This window comes from Canis lupus, chromosome 11 (assembly GCF_011100685.1).
Source record: "Canis lupus familiaris isolate Mischka breed German Shepherd chromosome 11, alternate assembly UU_Cfam_GSD_1.0, whole genome shotgun sequence".
Classification (NCBI taxonomy): domain Eukaryota; kingdom Metazoa; phylum Chordata; class Mammalia; order Carnivora; family Canidae; genus Canis; species Canis lupus.
In genome coordinates, this window is record NC_049232.1 from 8,809,761 (window position 1) to 8,830,943 (window position 21,183).

The 21,183-nt window shown below is 33.2% G+C and overlaps 1 protein-coding gene across 8 annotated transcripts in view; it reads left to right on the forward strand.

The window, feature by feature from the left end:
• The window catches only part of DMXL1 (Dmx like 1), a 128,732-nt gene that overhangs the window by 102,551 nt on the left and 4,998 nt on the right, over window positions 1-21,183 (forward strand). For 5 of the 8 annotated variants that reach the window (XM_038551873.1, XM_038551868.1, XM_038551870.1 and 2 more), the window contains 9 exons: window positions 3,784-3,870; window positions 6,631-6,752; window positions 7,086-7,227; window positions 10,607-10,657; window positions 10,910-10,970; window positions 12,911-13,038; window positions 16,823-16,915; window positions 19,273-19,364; window positions 20,476-20,528. In XM_038551873.1, coding sequence (XP_038407801.1) covers window positions 3,784-3,870; window positions 6,631-6,752; window positions 7,086-7,227; window positions 10,607-10,657; window positions 10,910-10,970; window positions 12,911-13,038; window positions 16,823-16,915; window positions 19,273-19,364; window positions 20,476-20,528 — 829 coding nt within the window. The remainder of the gene's footprint in view (window positions 1-3,783; window positions 3,871-6,630; window positions 6,753-7,085; window positions 7,228-10,606; window positions 10,658-10,909; window positions 10,971-12,910; window positions 13,039-16,822; window positions 16,916-19,272; window positions 19,365-20,475; window positions 20,529-21,183) is intronic. The other 3 variants (XM_038551869.1, XM_038551872.1, XM_038551874.1) reach the window with 1 other exon arrangement.

A 21,183-nucleotide genomic window follows, 5' to 3' on the forward strand; every position in this document is an offset into this window, starting at 1 on the left:
CTCTCTTCTATTTCCCCATTTTTGCCCTTATTGCTCAAACTTAACAATATTCCTTTGCTGTTTCCCACCAGTGACCTTGTTTTGCCATCAAAATAAATGCATGGGATTTAAACTAATCTTCTACCACCAAATCTTAACTTCTGTTCTATATGTAGATATTTTGCTCTGCCTTTTCTCGCAGTAGATGAACTGTCACTTTTTTGTCCCAAGACCAGATCTTCCATTCAGTCTCCTCTTTATCTACCCAAGGACTTTGCTTCAGTAGTTATCTTCCCTCCTTCCATGATAAATATTTATCTTTCTCTTAGATTATTCTCAGCATAAGCAAATATATTTTATTGTCTTACTTTCAAATGAAAACCGAAAGACCTACCTTTGAATCTGTCTGCTCTTCCATTTATGTAATTCCCTATCTAGGAAAATTCATTTGTAGAATTGCCTATAAAATCATTAAAGAAGACTTAAAGAGTAATTTTGCAAAAACCTCGTGAAGGGACCATCCAGTTTAAGAAATAAAACATTATCGGGGATCCCTGGGTGGCTCAGCGGTTTAGCACCTGCCTTTGGTCCAGGGCGTGATCCTGGAGTCCTGGGATCAAGTCCCATATCAGGCTTCCTGCATGGGGCCTGCTTCTGCCTCTGCCTGTATCTCTGCCTCTCTCTCTCTCTCTCTTTCTCTGTCTCTCATGAATAAATAATCTTAAAAAAAAAACAAAAAACATTATCAATTCAGTCAAATGCCCCTGTGAATCTTCCCAGTGGATTTCCCTCCCTATTCACTGATAGTCACCTGTCTCTCTAATCTACTTGAGTATTATCTCCAGTCCACTGTGCTGAGATTTTACTAATCACTCGCCCTTGACTTCCAGGATGGTAAATTCAGTAGTCAATTCTGTCTTCCTTTAATTCAGTTTTTCAGTATCCTTTGATACTGTTAACCTCAGCCGCCTTCTTGAAATTTGCTTCAGTTGGTTTCTGTGGATCATATTTGATTACTAAGGATTCATAGTTGGAGAATATTTCCTGTTCTATCAGAATGTTTTCTGTTTTATCGATTTATTCTGTAAGTATTTCTTTTCAAAAACTACTCCCATCTTAAATTGGCTTATCTTTTTCCCATCTGGAAACGTTGGGTGTCTCAAGACTTAGTTCTCTAACCTTTGCTCTTCTTTGTCTTTACTTCTCTTTGAGTTATCTTATGGTTTAAATATCAACAGCTAGCTCTTAAATGATAACTCTTAAGTCAGATCTCTCTAGTCCATTCATTTCCTGAACTCTGGACTGGCTTTATTAATCTGATAGTTACCTCACCCTGAATGTCAAAACACAGAATTTTCTATCTTCTAATCTTAACCCAAATCCCTACTTTTTCTTCACATTTGTCTCATTAAATGTTACCTTCACTCACACAGTTACCAGGTCTGAAAACTAGAAATTATCCTTTCTTTTTCTCTTTTATTCCTACTGTAAGTTCACTCCATTAGCAAACTATCCTATTCCAACCACAACCACAGTGCTACCAATGCTACTGCTCTAATCAAATCCATTATCACTCCAGCTGCTAAAGTAGTCTCTTACCTGATTTCCTGGCAGCCATTCTCACAGCCTGTATACTTTGCCTCACAACATCCAGAATTACCTAAACCCTATAGTAGCTTCCTAGCTTTAAAATAAAATCTGAACTCTTTATTAAGGCTTAAGAGGCCATCTGTACACTGAATCCTGCCTGGTCTCTAATCTCACTTCCTACCACTACCCTTGTTCTCAAAATTAAATATGCATAAGCTTTTGAAATACTAAACATCATTCTTTCCCCCTTTCTCCAGATGATTCTCTTTTAGGTAATCTTGGGGCCACAATATTAAGAACTAATGTTTTATTAAATCTAGATAATGAGAGGACAGGAATGTATTTTTCACATTAAAGAAGGTTTTTGAAGTTTATGCCTGCAGGAGCTTTCTTCCCCATAAATGTAAAATTTGAAAAAGCTCTACAGGTTAAATGAATATATTTCCTGCCACCTATCTATTACCAGCAACTAACACACTCCTCTGTTGCCTGCAAAATATCATTTGTCTTTCTAATTTCTTCTGAATCCAGTAGTGGACACTTAGTATGCTTCAGATACCAGGCAGATAGGATACTAAATTGGGATTTTGTCATAAAATTACAGAATTTGACTTACACATTATATTCATTCGATGGGCCTCTTGTACCCAGAGGAAAGATTTTCCTTAGAAAAGAAGTTGACTCTGAATCAACAAAAATGTTTGGCAAGCGCTGAAAGTCTTTTATGTTTGCTATCAGTTGCATTTTAGATTAGAATATATTTTACATCTTTACATCTAGTGACTGAATTTTATTTGCATAGGACTATTTGGGTTTGGTTATCTTACAAGTCTCAGCTTTGCCATTCAACAGTCTTATTTGCCATTTTAAAACATACTGCTACCTCAGTTCTAGTAGTCAAACTGGACAGGCATTGTTGATGTTCTTATCTAAACTTTGCAGGAATTATATTTGTTATATTCTTTTTTTTTTAAATTTATTTTTAAGTAATCTTGACACCCAGTGTGGGGCTCGAATTCCCAACCCTGAGATCAAGATCTGCATGTTCTACTGACCTAGCTAGCCAGACATGCTAAGTCTGTTATATTCTTATGTTAAATTAATAACTTCTGCACTTCAAAATGAGTTGTGAATCATTTTATACTAATTCATTTTAAAGATTGAAGGTTAGACATGTAAAATAAGATGAAATAATATCCTATATTAACATTTCTAATTCTTAATAATTGCCTCCTCTTTTTACCTCTGTTTATTTTAGTAAATGTTGATTTTATACACTATTCTCTTCTGAGTTCAAAGGCCTAGTATATACCTTCTCTGGGGTAAGCAGAAGGTCACATATATTTCCCTCATCTAAACTACATTGAATTATGGTTTATTCAGCTATTAAAAATGACTACTGGCCTGGGAAAATTATTGAGATTTTCAGGGTTTCAGGTTGTTTTTTTTGTTCATTTTTTGTTTTTATAAATTAGAAGTTGCTTTAGACTAAGAGTCAGTAAACTGTATTCAGCTGGCCATATTGGACCTGTTTTTCTATAGGCAGTAAACTAAGAATGGTCCTTATGGGGATCCCTGGGTGGCTCAGCGGTTTAGCGCCTGCCTTCAGAGCAGGGCGTGATCCTTAAGTCCCACATCTGGCTTCCTGCATGGAGCCTGCTTCTCCCTCTGCCTGTGTCTCTGCCTCTCTCTCTCTCTCTCTCTCTCTCATGAATAAATAAATAAAATCCTTTAAAAAAAAAAAAAGAATGGTCCTTATATTTTTAAAAGGTTGTTTTAAAAAAAAAAGATTTATATGCAACAGTGATCCTCTTTGATGTGCAAAACATAAATATATTTGCCTTTTGACCTTGTAGTATTTATAAAATATTATCCAAGGCTAAGAAATAGGGTAAAAAAATCTTATTTCAATAATTAGAATGTCTTAATCCTTTAAAGTTAATTTATTGGAAACATAAGCAATTAATGAAGTTGTATATTGTATCAACTGTCTTTTTATACATAGGAGGGCAAGCTGGAAAAAATTTTAATTTCCCTGATCAAATAAGTTTTGTTTTAGGGATAGTTAGCATGTAAAATAGTGCCTTTGGTTTTGAAATATCTAAGAAGTTTCTTAAAATAATCAATGCAAGTATTAAATGACAGATTAGATTACATTTTTTTTTTCTATTACTAAAATCACTATATTTTTATGTTTTCTTTCTTTCCATTTAGATAGAAGCAGACTTGGGATATCCTGGAGGGAAAGCAAGGATTATTCACAAGGAATCTGACATCATTACTGCCTTTGCTGTTAATAAAGTAAGTGCATAGACTCTTTATTCTTTGATTATTAAGTATTCATAATAGTTGAAGAATGTCTTCTATTTTGTAAGTTTATTCAGTATTAGTATTTCTCTTTCCCAGAGCTACTTCCCACTACCTAAATTGCAGTCTGAATAAATTATGTTATAAAATGATTATATTGTTTGATAATTAAATTTATTGGACATGTAACAGATAAAATAATGTTTTAGTACTACACAGAGAGAATATCAAGTATTTATATATGCAGTAGCCTTAGAGTCTATACAACACATTCTAGCATTTAATCCAAAGAGGTTTTTTATTTTCTTATATGAATATGTTGAATGTGATTATTAATATTAGATCAAATTTAAGCTTTTAAATATGACTTATAGAAATTCTCCTTCATTGACTTACAGCTATAGTAGCTGCCTAACTAGTTTTTCCTTTACATTCTACTCAACATGTTCCTTAAAGCTGTCTTTGAGCTCCTTAAAGAAGGGGTAGCCATAGATATACAATTGTCCAAAGTCAAAATTTGTTTTATTCATTTATTGATTTGTTGATTTTATTGATTTTTCATTTATTTATTTGAAACATTGAGCAAGAGAGACGGAAGAGAGTGAGCAGAAGCAGGGTTGGGTCAGAGGGAGAAGGAGAAACAGACTCTCCACTGAGCAAGGGGGCTCCATCCCAGCACCCTGGAATCATGACCCAAGCTGAAGGCAGACGCTCAACCTACTGAGCCACTCAGGCGCCCTATTTATGTATCTTTATCTCAAAATTTGTTTTAGTCATTTTCTGTTTTCCCTAAATGCCTTGCTGTACAGTTTCATTTATACACACACACAAATACATATATACACTTAAGTATGAATGTCTCCTTTTTATGTATTCCTAATTTTAAAAGAATTTTTAAGTATTATTTAGAAAAATACCCTATGGTATTACACATTCAGTAATCATTTTACCAGTTCTCCATTTTTATAGTCTGTATCTTTCTTTTCTTTGATTTTTTTCTAGGTAGGTCCTTTATCATTCTGTCCTCATATTTCCCTGTGTCCTTTGTCTCATTTCCCTCTTAAACACACTGCTGAACAGTGACTAGTTCTGTTGAAGACAGGCAAGTTTGGGAACAGCCCCTTAGCTAGGTAGTTCTCATGTTGTAGTATCTATGCATTATGATATATATATATATGTCAGATACAAATACAAAATTATTTTCTACACCCAACAAGTATCTCCCTTCCCTTTAAAAAAAAAATGTGATTTTAAGTATTCTGTGCTATAAAACAAACTTCTTTTTCTTTTCTTTTTTGAATATATATGAGTAACTAGTAATGAACAATCATCCACATATATAAAATCTGTTGTTCACTGTGCAGGAAGACGACCTGTTTAATTTTTATTCTTCCAGATTGATGATTGTTTTACATCCTTGCTTGATTTGTAGCTGAGAAGGAATACCTTTTGCTTTAAATTGCATTATTTTAAAATAGTGATGAGATTGAACTTTTTCCCACTTGTTTAGTTGTGAATTATCTGTCTTAAGAACTGTGAAAGGTCTGAGATCTTTCCCTGCATTCAAGCTAACAAGTTATCTTTCTCAGTTTAATGGATGCTGTGAGAAGACACAAGACTCCTAGGCCAGAGACCAAAAATAGTTTATTACTAATAGCAGAAATAGTATCCAGAATATCAGCATTTATGCTCTCGTTCCCTGTGTGGTAGAGAAGGGACCAAATGATAACTGTACATAAAGTGGGTTGCATTATAGGAAAGGAAGGCTGAGTTTAAGGAACCTAAATCCTCTCTATTGGACTGTATCTGCCTTTTGATCTGGAGGGAGACACTATAGGTGTATAGCTATTCTGAAGAACAAACATAATAAGTCACTCACCAGGCATTCAGAAATGGGGAAACCTATGGAGGATTTATCTCTGAGAAGTCTCATTATATCTTATCTCATTATATCTTTTTTTCTAGAGTATTTTTTCGTTTCAGTTTGTATTAGGATTTTACATATGGAAATGTTAACCTTCTTTTCTCTTTGCTGTCATATCATTTTATTTTCTGTTTTAGAGATGAGTAGTTTCAGTTCATAGATGTTTAAAATTTTTATCATTTAATCTGACCAACTTTTTAAAAAAATTTATTTTAGAGAAAGAGAGAGCAGGGAGCAGAGAAGAGGTCAGAGGGAAAGGGAGTGAGAAACTTCAGCAAACTCCATACTGAACACAGAGCCTGATATAGGGCTCCCATCTCACAACCCTGAGACATGACCTGAACTCAGACCAAGAGTCAGATACTTAACCTATGCACCATTTAGGTGTCCCGAATCTGACCAACTTTTCACTTATGATTTATTCTGACATACTTTCCCCACTCTTTTTCTGCCCCCTACACTTTTTCTTTGTGAGCGTCTCCCAGATTATGTTTTTCTTATCTAAGATGGAAAGCTTTAGGTGAAAATGATACTATCTTACTTGAATAATGTGCTATTATTTCTTTAGTATTTTTTTTATCTCCCTTACCTTTTTCTACCTTCTAGAGCTTCAATCCAGTATCTCCCTCCACATTTCTGAACTGTACAAACCTTAGGGAAACTGTACCATACTAGGAGACTGGAGACAGAGTGCTGGGAGAAGAAATAAAGTGCTATCTTAAAGTTAGCATTTATAGGGGCTATTTTGTAATTTCCATTTTTAAAAGTAGCTCATATACATGTTGTACTTTTTAATTTAAAAATTATGATATGGTTTTTTTTTTTTTTAGGCAAATAGAAACTGCATAGCAATTGCTTCGAGCCATGATGTTCAAGAACTGGATGTTTCTGGAATTCTGGCTACACAGATCTATACTTGGGTAGATGATGATGCTGAAATGGAAACCAAAGGGTACTTCTGTACTTTGTTTTTACTCAGTAACGGTGTGTTAAAAATGATGATATCCACAGAACTATAGCTTTCAAAATTTTTTAGAAGAATATTTCTAAGTCAGTGTAGTGGATACTGATAGGCTAAAAAGAGTGAAAAAGGGGTAGCAGGTGCCTAAAAGAAGGAATTGAGGGTTAGAAGAGAGAGTAAAGTAAGAGGAGTACCAGTTAGGAGTTAAGAGCTGAAGAAAATTTTTAGAGGGAAATGCAACATCATATATTAGAGCTTTCAGGTATCACAGAAGAAATGAAGAACTGATGGGTTGCTTTTATTCCAGTTGATGTTCTTTTGTAGATCAGAAGATTTCTTGGTTATACATGCTCGTGATGATTTAACGGCTGTGCAAGGTACAACCCCATATACACATAGCAATCCTGGCACTCCAATCAACATGCCATGGCTTGGTAGTACACAGACTGGCAGAGGAGCATCTGTGGTACGTAACGTTAAAAATATTGTGTATAAAAATATATATATATGTATTGTGTATAGGGGTGCCTGGGTGGCTCATTTGGTTGAACATTGATCTCAGTTCAGGCCTTGATCTCAGGATCATGAGTTCAAGTCTCACATTGGGTTCCTTGTCTAGCATGGGATGAGCATGCCTAGCATGCTAGGCATGGAGCCCACTTTTAAAACAAAACAAAACAAAACACACAAAGTAAAAAAAATTGTGTATAAATGTCCTTTTTTCCCCCTCTAGTTTAATAGATAAGGAATGATTTAAACATTTTTTTAAAAATTCTTAACCTTTTTAGTAAGTCATACTTGCTAGAAATTATGAATTTTGATTGTAAAGAATAGTATGTTTTCATATAAAAAAGATAATGAAATTATTTTAAATAATTAATTTAAAATACAAAGAGCTGTATCTTAAAGTTATTTGTAACTTACTGGTACAAATCAGGCATCAGCAAGCTCTGGTTTGTGGGTCAAATCTTGCTCAACAACTGTTTTTGTATAAACATGCTTGAGAATAGTGTTTATTTATTTTTTTTTAATTTATTTTTTATTGGTGTTCAATTTACTAACATACAGAATAACCCCCAGTGCCTGTCACCCATTCACTCACACCCCCCGCCCTTCTCCCCTTCTACCACCCCTAGTTCATTTCCCAGAGTTAGCAGTCTTTACGTTCTGTCTCCCTTTCTGATATTTCCCACACATTTCTTCTCCCTTCCCTTATATTCCCTTTCACTATTATTTATATTCCCCAAATGAATGAGAACATATAATGTTTGTCCTTCTCCGACTGACTTACTTCACTCAGCATAATGAGAATAGTGTTTATAAACATTTTTCAGTAGTAGAAAAAAAAGTCCAAAGAAGAATGGTATTTTGTGACACATGAAAATCATATGAAATTCACATTTCATTATCAGTAAAGTTTTATTTGGAACATAGTCATAGTCATTTGTTTATGTTTTGTCTGAGGATCTTCTTGAGCCCTGATTAAGATGTGATCCATGTTTATCCCTCCATGAAATTCTTTTATTAATACTTAATGATGATATATGGCGTCAGAGAAACCCAGGGCCAGTAATTCTTTCAGTGGCCTTCTGGTGGTGAAGTTATTTTCAGTTCCCTAATTCCTGTAGAATTCTTGCCTTGCCCTCCCCCCCACCCACCAATTTTTTTTTTTTAACTAATTAGCAAAGGTAGTTTTTAAATTTTTTTAAAATTTAAATTCATTTTGCCAACATGTAACACCCAGTGCTCATCCCATCAAGTGCCTCATTAATCATGATTAAGACTTAATCATCCTTAATAATACCTGATAGTATTTTATTTTATATTAATGTAGTTCTTGTTGCTCATATAACCTTATTTTTTCATATAACCTTATTATTCTTTGAGATATCTGTTGAAATAGCTGTTATAATTTCTCCTACTTATCATTTTTCAGATGAAGTTTAAGATCCAGAAAGGTCTACTGATTTAATCTAGGTCATTATCTCAGATTTGTGGTAGAGCTTATATTAAAGCCCTCTTAGTTCATTTATTTCAGATAGGTTTGTTTGAAGTATTGAAGAATTTGAAGAGCTATCTAATAATTATTCAAATGAAATGACTTGGTCATTTATAATTCACTTTTGTCCAACTAACAGATATATTAAAATTCACTTATAAAACCTACTGATTTTATGATCCTTTAAAGGAAAACTTAAAGAGACTATATAAAATATATAAAAAGAAAGAATGGGCAATTTTTCTAGTTTCAGAGAATATGGTGCAGTTCTTCCAGTAACAACAAATTTCTTGTTGGTCTCTCTGCTTCCACACTTGCTCCATGTGTTCTCTATACAGCGGCCAGAGCTGCTCTTTTCTAAAGCATCATTTAGGTTGTCACTCCAGTGTTTAAAACTTTCAGATCTCCCAGTACAACTTTAAAAAAAACAAGTCCTTAACATTACCTGTAAGGTCCTCTGTGATTTGACCCTTGCCAACCTCTGCAGCTTCTCTCTATTCATTCTATACCTGATTCACTTTGCTCTAATTACAATGGCCTTCTGTCTCTTGAAAGCATCAAGCTCATTGCCCGGTTAGAGCCTTAGCCTTCTTTCTGCTTTGAATATCCTTTTTTTTCTTTAACCATTCAGATCTCAGCTCATGTTCCCAGCGATTTCCCTTGCCTCCCTAGTGAAGGCATCTGTCCCTCCTTACTCTACCCATAGTCATTCTATGTGTCATCCCCATTTTATCATCTTTATGGCCTGTAGCAGTTTCGAAATTATCTGTTCACTATTTAGTTGTCTTTTTTAATGTACTCTGTTATGTAAACTCTGTGAGAGATTATGCCTGCCTCAGACATTTATGATCTCTAATTAGAATAGCATTTTAGCATACAGTCAGTGCTCAGAAAAATACTTGTTTTTACTCCAGAGCATTATAATATAAAAATATACCTTTGTCATTCCTGTTAGGACTGAATTTTCTTTCTATCTCCATCTTAGAAGGATATCTTTTTAGAGGGGAACATTGTGATTTGTAAGCATAAAAGCATAATTAATCTGATTAGCCCTACTCCATCCTCAAAAAGAAGAAACCAATATAATAAAGGGATTCTTTTTTATAAGGATCTTATAAAATAAGTTATGTTTTCTCTGTAGTGTTCTGCATATGCGCTTAGAAACTTTATTAAACCTGTTTATGTATTTTTTTTACTTATGATTCTACTTTGATTATTTAGTCAGAAAGAAAGGTAAAAGAATAGGAATATTTAGGCATTTCTTTAAAAGGAACATGAGATTGCAACATCAAGTTTGCTAAACAGAAGTAACTCTCAGCAGGTTTTCATTTTTTTTGTAGAGAATTAATAAAATATTTTCTTCTATTGCTTTATTGAATTATTAATTCTAACATGAAAGAATCCTTAAGACCAATCTGTGCTATTTTGCAATATAATTACAACCATAAACATATTCTAGTGTTTCTTTCCTTCGCCATTTCTCCTTGCCTGCTCTCTTCTCTCCCTACCCAATCTCCACTTTACTCGCAACTTTAGTCTCATGGACAGTTTAAATCCACAAGAGCAACAACAACAGTGAAAAATCTACTCAAGACTGATGCTACAAATTTAGGATAACATATAATTGTAGTTATGGTGCTGTATAAATAGGAAACGTTATTAAAATTATCTCTTTAATTTCACATATTTATTCTTATTTGACAGGCTACTTAATCATTCAAAGCATGATTTTAAAATGGATAAACAGTTCCAAACTACCAGTTAAAAATTTATACAATTTTCTGTTTACCTCTTTTTTTTTTTTTTCACATGCTTCTGCCTATCTTTTTAACCTTGTACTATTCAGGATTATTCCAATAAATTTAATGGGATCAGAAAAGAATTGGCAAGAAAGGAGGTAAGACTAAATTCTCAAGGTGAATTTGTTCTTAGAGCTTAGTCAATGATGCAGAAAATGTATGTACACTTAAATATAAGAGAGCTGAGCTATTTAAATTCTGTTATGTTTAGTATTTTTAGCACCCATAATGGTAGTTATAGAATCACATAAAAGTAAACAAATAAATGTTATTTGAATTTCCTGTCACAATTTATTTTTAATACTACATTTTATTGTAACTATAGAAGAGTGATTCTTCTCTGTTAACAGATGATTAAGAAAGCCATTAATAATGTCAGAAGAATGACTTCTCATCCAACTCTTCCTTACTGTAAGTTAATAATAATTAGCCCAGTGTTCTAAGGAATTTAAAGCAAGTTTTTAGTTTCAATTGAAAGATAGTCAGCTATTTTACTTTTTTTGTAGAGAATGTTTGCTAGCCAATAAAATCTTCATTTCAAAATTGGATAAAAATAGAAAAAAGTTTACTGCATCAAGTTACGCTTGATGCAATAAATTTTTACTATGTTGACCGCATATTTCTATGTTAGAACATTTTATTTTTGAATATTTCTGGACTCTACACAACCGTAAGTTATAGTCAGTAATTACTGTTTTAATAATTGGATCACTCCCATCTTTAATTACATAGTTAGAACTCTATCGTGGTCATTTATTGCCTCATCATTGTCACTTTGTATTTGACTAATATTTTGTCACTTTGCTTTTTATCAGACACAGTAATCGTAGAGGCGTTGAAATTGGCTATTTGTAAGTTCTTATACTCTGAGGCAGTCTATATTATTTTCAGTTAATATCCTTGGGAATGTCAAAAGTTTTTCTCCTTTAATAAAGACCTTAACTAATGGGGAGTTTATTTGGAACATTGAAGCAGAGAAAAAACAGTAAGGACAACTTTAAAAATAACTTGTGGGTTGGAATCGTATTCATACTGTCATTTGAGTATTCAAGCTCAAGCTTTTTTAAATATGATTTTTAAGTTGTGCCTGTCGTCAAGTTGTCCTACCACACAGCAATAAGCACAGTGCCTATTAATTAAAAAGTATTTGTGTCCCTTCAATTTTGTAACACTTAAAAAATTTTACTGCTCTCTCTTAATGAGAGATATTCTGATAAAATAAATATGCCAAAACCAGTTTTGTTTCTACCTCACTGTCCTAAGTACTACAAGCAAACATTATCAAAATTACATACCAATGTCCACCAAAGGGTTTAATAAAACCATGTATTTAAAATAGAGTAACTTCTATTATTATACTAAAGGTATGAAATATGTAAATTAATCATTTTTACTGCATTGAATAATACATTACTACTGATAATTACACTTAACACAAATTGAGTCCTCCATGTTAAGCATATTTCTAAAGGACTTATATGGATTATCTCATTTACCTCTCTCAGCTGCCCATTAACTTACATATATTCCCCTTTTACAGGACAATTTGAAGTGGGCTCAGGGAGATTAAATAAGGTTCCTTGTATCACAAAATTAGTAAATGACAAAGTGAAGAATTAATAATCATTTAGCTTGTTCATATTCCACTGAAACATATAACATATTTGAACTATCAGGTTAATCAGAATAACTATTAGAAGTGATTTTTTTTCTTTACCATACATCGCATTCAAGACTTTCTGTAATTTTTTTCCAGAGAAAATGTATAAATTTAAACATTAATAGTGTGACTGATAAGAATTGACTCTAATTCACCCAGGAATTGGTTAAGTGGTTATTATACAAGGTATTTATTAAAGGTTATTAAAACATCATTGAGATAATTTGAAAAGGAAGTGAGACTGCAGAACTGTGATTTAATTGCCTCTGTCCTGTAGCGTGAGGGTATATTCTTATTCAAATGAAAATAGATCATGAAATTATCTTTCTAAGATTAAAGTATTCAAGCAAAATTTCGTAACAAAGGTGAATTCATGTAAACTGACTGATTCATTTCATAGGTGTTTCTTTCATTAAAGTTTTTACTTGGATTCAAAAACAAACCTTCCTAAGATTACTGCAGTAAATTTGCAATTTTTTTAAAAGATTTTGTTTATTCATGAGAGACACAGAGAGAGAGAGAGAGAGAGGGGCAGAGACAGAGGCAGAGGACGAAGCAGGCTCCATTCAGGGAGCCCGATGTGGGACTCGATCCCCGGACCCGGGATCACACCCTGAGCCAAAGGCAGGTGCCCAACCCCTGAGTCACCCAGGGGTCCCTAAATTTGCAATTTTTGCTCCTTATTATGCAGATCTGACTGGAGCTCAGGATGGAAGTGTCAGAATGTTTGAATGGGGCCATTCTCAACAAATAACCTGTTTTCGATCTGGTGGCAATTCAAGAGTTACGAGAATGAGGTTTAACTATCAAGGAAATAAGGTAGTATATACAAACACAAATGGGAATATGGTTTGATTTTGTTGGAAGTTTATAAATGTGACTAGTCTATTTCTGAAGAGAGAACAGCTCAATGAGCTAATGATAAAGTATTACTCTATATTCTTTTTTATAAAATTATTTTCAAAGAATTTTACATTCTCATAATACTTACATTCATTTGGTTCTTCTTGGAATGACCTTTTGTGTTATGCATATGAGTATTGTGTATGTATATGTATCCATTAAAATTCACTTAAATGATGCTTTAGGACCAAATGATTATAGAACCATCATATATTACACATTTTTGATTAAATACTTCTACTTTCTTTGTCTTCTGGAATGTACTCAAAGTATGGTCAAGTAGCAAGTAAAATCTGAGAGCTTATTAAAAATTCAGATTATTGACTCTACTACAGACCTACTGAGTCACCATCTGTATTTTAACCAGATACTTTTGTGATTTGTGCATACATTAAATTTTTGAGGACTCTCTAGAATAGCATATGAACAAATCATGGCCTAGCCACATGTTTTGTAAATAAAAGTTTTATTAGAACAGAGCTACCTCACTCATTATTTATTTTCTGTGATTAATTTTCCACTACAACAACAGAGTTCAGGAAAACAAAGACTTATAGACAGTAAGCCTGAAATATTTATGATATGACCCTTTAAGTAAAGGTTTTTCAACCCTGCTCTAGAGTATCCCTTACTGTCTTTACTTCCCATAATCCTGTTTTCCTCAGACTGCCTCTCTGCCTGCTGTGGTATTTCACTATCACATTCAGCAACATTTAAAGGGGAAATCAGCCTACTCTTTGTCTTCAGAGCCAAGCTTCAGTAAAAACAAACAGCACTCTCACAAATGGTCCATCTTGCCTTTTCTTTTCTTTCAACTTCCAAACCTTTCGCTCTTCTCACGTGTTCTTTGTATCATGATGTGCTACATACAGCCTTACAGCCTTCTTGCCTACCACATTTATCACTTAACTCTGTTACAGTTCCCAAAAGTCAAAGATAACTTTCTCATGTAGCTATGAAACTATAACTTTTGAGAGCATATGGTTTCTTAATACCAATTGGCAACATTCTTTGCTCCTTAATGGGAATTGAGGGGATTTAATCTAGAAGCTTTTAGAGTTCTACTGTAATTTCAGTTGTGTAACATATCAGTATGCTTTAGCGCTCATGCTTTTCTACTTTGGTTGTCTATATCATATTGCTCCTTAGCTAGTCTCTGTACCTCAACTCTTTACCTTTCTAGTGCATTCTTCCTGTTGCTACTACAGTTATATAACAAATAATATAGTTATATAACTACACCCTACGGGAGATCACATTATTGATGATTTCAAGAGCCCTTCAAGGCTCTTATATGGAAGCCTATATTCTTTAGCATGGCCTTCTATACCTTCTATAGTCTGAATTATTGTCTAGACTTAACGCTCACCATAGCCTTCCACATATGCTATTTGAAGGTACAAAAAACTATTCTTCATTACCTCTCCAAGTATATTTAATAGATAGTCAACTAATTGTCCATTCACCATGGCCATGAAGGAGCCAAATGGCACAGAAGCCTACTATAGTAAATAAAACAGTTGACAGTTATGCTGGTCAGTTTGTCCATTATGAACAGAAATGGGCTGCCTAAAGTTATTGAGCCTAAAAAGAGGCATTAAGTGGAATAATGACCTGTAGGGGACAGTTCCTTAGATTCGGGAAGATATACTGCATTCTAAAACAAATATAAGCTACTATGAAATAAAAGTAGAAGAACAAGGAAGAATTTTTGGAAATTTAAAACACATGATTCCCAAAATTGGGTTTGTAGAACTACTCATTATAAGGGCTGAATCACAGAATGAAAATAGTTGAAAATCAAGTTTGTGACTAGGAAGAACAAATTAGGAAATTACTCTATGATGAAAATAATGCAAGAGGCAAATTAAGGCTAGATCCAGGAAAATTTATAAAAAACATTTAAAAGATATTTCAGAAGGAAAAAATTTTGAAATAGAAAGAAACATTATATTCAAAGGAATTCTTAAAATAAAAATATCCCCAAAACAAAGAAAAATAGAATTTTTGACAAGAACCTACCAAGTACTAGGCCTAAGTGTTGAGAAACATTACATGCCTAGACACACCCTGATGATTTGATTTTTGTTTTTTTAATCCAAGGATAAAGACAGCTTCTAGGAAGGAGTAGGGATAAAATGGTTCCTTAGAACCTCTCCACCCCTCCCCTCTGAAATTAATGGCATTGGCCTACTCAAAAATAGAGATAACATATAGGGAAGCAGTATTCACAGAATTCTGATGGACAATGAATGGGAATTAGGTGTCATTATCTGTCCAAACTGTCGTTCAAATTTCATGAAAAATATATTTTAAACAAGATTTTTTTAAGTGTGCAGACTTAACACATTCCATATACCCTTTCTGAAGACCATACATTAGGTCTACTCCAGAAAACAGGATAAATCACAAAATGGATAGACCTTGGGAAAATATCTGTAACAAATACAGTAAACAGTCGATTAAGATTTCTAATATTCACCTTATTAGTCAAATTTATTTAAAGACAATAGAGAAGTAGATAAAGGATACGATCAGGTCATTTTATGAAACAACTATGCATGGCCAATAATCCTAATAATTGAAGAAATTCACATTAAAAATTAATCTTCCTTTTGTATATACCAACAAATATTTGAAGTTTTAGTAATAAGCAGGGTTGACTAATGTGTAAGAAAAATCGGTATATAAATTGACATTACCACTTAGGGTTAAATTTTAGTTTTGCCTGCCAGTTTTAAATGATGTGCAGCTTTCCCTTTTCTAGATTATCTATCTTACATAAATACTCAAAGGTACATGTACCAGAATATTTAAAGCAGCACTTTGTAATAGGGAAAATTGGAAACTGTCTCTAAGGAAAAAGTTTTCAAAAGTTATAATACAACTGTATAGTGTAATACTACACAACATAAGAATAAAGTAGATTAAATGTATGGATATGAAAAGATGGCTGTAATAAGTAAAAAATGTAATTGTGGAACTGTATATTTATTATGGTTCTCATTTTTTAAACAGCCCTAATCATAGACCAAATTTGAAATGGAACACATCAAATTGTCACGAGTTGCTAGATCTGGAGATGGGAGAGGGCAAGAGTCCAAAGTAGACATTTGTTTTATTTCATAAACTATATATATATGTTATTTTTGCAATCTATAGAAAAAAATGCTTAATCTTACTCATCCTTTTATATGTGTAACATATAATTTCTCATTGGATAATTTTGGCATTTTCTCAAATTACCCTGAGTTCCCGTAGTGGAAATTCTTTTACTGTAATAATTTTTGTTTTATTTTGCTTTCTACTGATGTTGACATGATTTTCGCATGTATTTCTAGAAGTCCTTAATTTACCTTTTTCATAGTGACAGTTTTCTGTTTTATATACTAAACATTTGTTGCACGATTAAATATGTAAATTCAGTATCCTATATTTTGCGTATTTTTAGAGAATATATAGTCTGTGCTTTTGGTTGGTATAATAAAATGTGTGCCTAATGTTTGTTCTTCTTTGTCACCTGAAATTCTTTTAAGCAGCAGCTAAATGTTTTTCTGGGCTAGATCCATGTGTAGGTGAAGTAAAAGTCAATTTATCAATTAAGTATTTAAGATCAAAATTTGAGAGTCGCAGGTAAGGTATGGGGTTGATATGTGCTTTTGTATTTGTATTAAATACTTAAAAAATTTTTTTCTCTAAGTTTGGAATAGTTGATGCTGATGGATATTTAAGTTTGTATCAAACAAACTGGAAATGTTGTCCAGTAACTGGAAGCATGCCTAAGCCATACCTGGTAAGCCAAAAATGCTTTCCTTTAAACTTTTTTGAATTTTTATTTTATTTTTGTTATTTTTGAGAGAGAGAGAGAAAGAGTATGTGGGGAGAATGGCAGGGGGAGAGAGAGAATCCCAAGCAGGCTGCATGCCCAGCATAGAAACCTACATGGGGGGATCCCTGGGTGGCGCAGCGGTTTGGCGCTTGCCTTTGGCCCAGGGCGCGATCCTGGAGACCCGGGATCGAATCCCACATCAGGCTCCCGGTACATGGAGCCTGCTTCTCCCTCTGCCTGTGTCTCTGCCTCTCTCTCTCTCTCTCTCTCTCTGTGTGTGTGACTATCATAAAAAAAAAAAAAAAAAAAGAAACCTACATGGGGCTCAGTGTCACAACCCTGAGATCATGACCTGTGCCAAAATCAAGCAGGATGCTTAACTGACTGAGCCACCCAGGCAATCTTTGAATTTTTATTTTTATTTTTAAGAAAGCAAGAATATATATTTGAGGCAATAAATATTAAAGCAAAAAGTAAAATCCATTTAGTTCTGTGTATTCAGTCAGTTTACTATAAGCTTCTGTCCTTGTATTACGTGAAAAATAGTCTGTGAGGTTTAAAATTCTTAGTCTCTGGAAACCTGGAAAATTAACCTGTATCGACCAAACATGGTACCTCCGGATACCCATGGAACCTATGGGCTATTCAAGCTCTTTTCCAGCCTCACTAAGCTACATTGGGGATTATACTTAAAAAGAATGGTCAATAGACCACGCATCTCATGGGTTTGTTTTTTTTTTTTTTTTTTAATTATCCCTTATGAACAAAGTAGAAAGGATATGCTATAGCTGGAACAATTATTTCTTTTTGCCCATCTCTCTCTCTCTCTCTCTCTCTTTCTTTTTTCTTCCTTTTCCTTTTCCTTTTCCTTTTCCTTTCTCTTTTCTTTCTTTCTCTTTTTTTCTTTTCTTTTCTTTTCTTTTCTTTTCTTTTCTTTTCTTTTCTTTTCTTTTCTCTTTTCTTTTCTTTTCTTTTCTTTCTTTCTTTCTTTTCTTTCTTTTCTTTCTTTTCTTTCTTTCTTTCTTTCTTTCTAGAAAGAGCAGACGTAGAGGGACAGACAGACTCTGTGCTGAGCACAGAGCCCAATACACGGTTCAATCTCACAAGCCTGGTATCATGATCCAAGCTGAAATCAAGAATCAGAGTTTAACTAACTGAACCACCCAGGCACCCCTTACCTTTACCTGTGTCTTAAAAAAAAAAAAAAAAAAAAAGCTACATCTTTATTCAGGAATACACAGGTTTAATGAACCTTCTAAAGCTTCATAGAACACTGATTTTTATTTTATATATTCTTTAGGCCCTTTATAGGACTAAACAATACCTATTAGGAAAATATTAAGAATATGAGTTAAGGTTCTGGTAATTCACTCAAGGTTAAATTACGGAGTATGGTACTGATCTAAGTGAAAGCAGGTAAGGAGGAGATTGGTGAGGGTGCTATGAAAGATTTATTTCTTCATATTTTCACTAAGCCAATAATAGATTTAAATATGTTAAAAAAAAGCTTTAAATATGTTTATGTTCCCTAAGGGCCTGCCTTTTTTTTTTAAGTTCTAAAAAGACAAATTAGATTGAAAATGTACATTACTGGATTTATGGGGTTAAAGTGTATTTTGTTTGTGTTAAGGACATACCATCTAGCCCAGCTCCAGTGGTAGTCAGGGGCAATGGGGAAGTGACTCAAAAGAAAAATCTTAAATGTGATGGTTTTGACATACTTAAATCATTTTTTTATTGAAGAGAAACATCTGAACAAATTATCTTGGAAGTCTTTGTAATAGACTAAACCTCTCAGGTTACTGTTTGATGGAGTGTTCAGAAACATTTTAAGTTTTCTAATTTTTTTGACTTAATATGTTGTTACATATTTGAAAAATTATTTGAGTTTAAACATTTCTGAAAAATAATAATCTAAAATTCTAGCTTTTTCTAAGAAAAAATGTTCACATATTCTGAAAATATTTAACATTTAACCTCTTTTTGTTTTCTTTTGAACTTTTAAATGAATAAAAAACACAAGGTCTCGTAAAGACTTATAATACATATGGTTCAAAGGAAAGTGTGTGTGTGTGAGAGAGAGAGAAAAGGAGAGGCAAAACAAATGTGGCAGAATGTTCAAAATTGGTGAATCTGGGTAAACGGTGTATAGAATTCTCTGTATTACTCTTGAAATTTGTCTAAAGTTTGGGGGTAGGGAGGAAGACCCGAGAGGTTTAAGTAAGCCACAAATTACATGATCCCTTTTTGATTAATGCATGTACTTGGTCATAAAGTTGCTAAGGATAGCAATAAAATTTGTTTATTTCTAACTGTTCCAGACTTGGCAGTGTCACAACAAAACAGCCAATGATTTTGTGTTTGTTAGTTCCTCCTCTTTGATAGCTACAGCTGGTCTTTCAACTGACAATAGGTAAGAGATTATAACTGAAATTTAAGTATGTATCTGTATAGCTGAACCTTATTCTTTATTTGCTTTATATTTTTGTGTCTCAATAATGTTTTCACAGTTAAGCTTTTCAGTATTTTTATTATAAACACTTGTTTCTTAGAGCATTTTTAGTTTTCTATTTATAAAGCTAAGGAAATTCTGGTGGCATTAAAAACAAAATCCATTCCTTCTGTATTATTAATATCCTGTTGTTAAGACTTTAGGAGAAAAGGATTTGATAGCAAAATTAATTTTCACTGTAGTATTATTCCTTATGCATTAAGCAAGCTTGAAGCAAAAAAAGAACTATTATTTATTGATCCTGCTCTTTTGTTAATCCTCATGGTGGCTCTATTAAGTAGATATTATTAGCATTTCACAATAAGAAGAAAACAAGAAACTCAAAGACTTTTTAGTTGTACAATAGCTAGTGAGTGGCAGCCTATCCTCATCTCCTCCCAAATCTTAAATATGTAAGAAAATGTCTCCTTCCTATCTCAATCTCCACAATCCCCTGTTTCACTTCCCTCATACAGCAGAATTCTGAGTGAATGCCTACTGAGATTGCTGAGCTTTTCTATTTCTCTGTGAGGCCTCACTTTGCACTAGAAATTGGATTGTAGGAATATGGAATCTTTAGCCCATCTTGCATAGAAATTTTTACATATATTGGTGCTTCCTTTGCAACTCATAGAAAGGAGTAAAAGCTGCTCCCATTCATAGCAGGAATAAGCTTTCTTTGTGCTTGGAAAATTCAGAGTATTCTGCTATTGGTGTATGTCAGTCCATTTGTTAGAGAATCAGCAAATACAAAAAGAAGTTTCTGCATTCAGGCTTTATGTAGTAATTATTTGTAAATACATGTCAGTCTAAAATTACTCAGTTTTGTAAGTTAGTAGTTTTTTTTTTTTAATTCTGTATAAAAATTAATCAGGAATAAATACATTGGATACTTATATTTGGTTCTTTTATAAATTTAAGAACTTTTTGTGAGAGCAAGGTTCAAATGTTATATACCTATTTGAGACAAGCTTACTTTTTATTCTGTTGTTAAAATTTTGTGTCACTCAAGTCTTTTTTTTTTTTTTTCCAGGAACATATGTTTGTGGGATACTCTTGTAGCACCTGCCAATAGTTTAGTCCATGGTAAGTTTTGAAAGCATTTTATAAATTTTGGAAGTCAAGAAATTCATAAACTTAAAGAGTTTTTTTAATGGATTTGTCTTTAATGACGCATATTTATTAGCCAGTGAGGTTTATTTTGCCCACAATGGCACAGAGTTGGAAAGCAGAAAAATGCAAGATATATAATTAGCTTATGAGCTGATGAGAGACAGTAGTAGAACAGAGATAATATGAAAATCATATGTCTTTATTTTGGATCTGACAGGCACAGGTCTGCATTGTGAACATCAGTTATTGTACAGTATTATATACCTTCTCTAATCATATTCAGCATTGTACTGGGAATTCTAACTAATGCAATAAAACAAGAAAAGGAAACAAAAGGTATACATTTGGAAGAGAAGAAATAAAACTGCCTTTATTCACAGATGACATGGTTGTGTAGAAAATCTTAAAGAATCTACAAAAATAAATAAATAAACACTTTTGGAACTAATGTGCAAGTATGATAGAATCATGAAATACCAGATAACATACTAAAGTCATTTGCTTTCATATATGCCGGCTATGAATAATTGGAATTGAAATTTTAAAAAAATCACTATTTATAATAGCACCAAAAATAACGAAATACTGAGGTGTGAATCTAACAAAATATGTATAGCCTCTGTTGGGG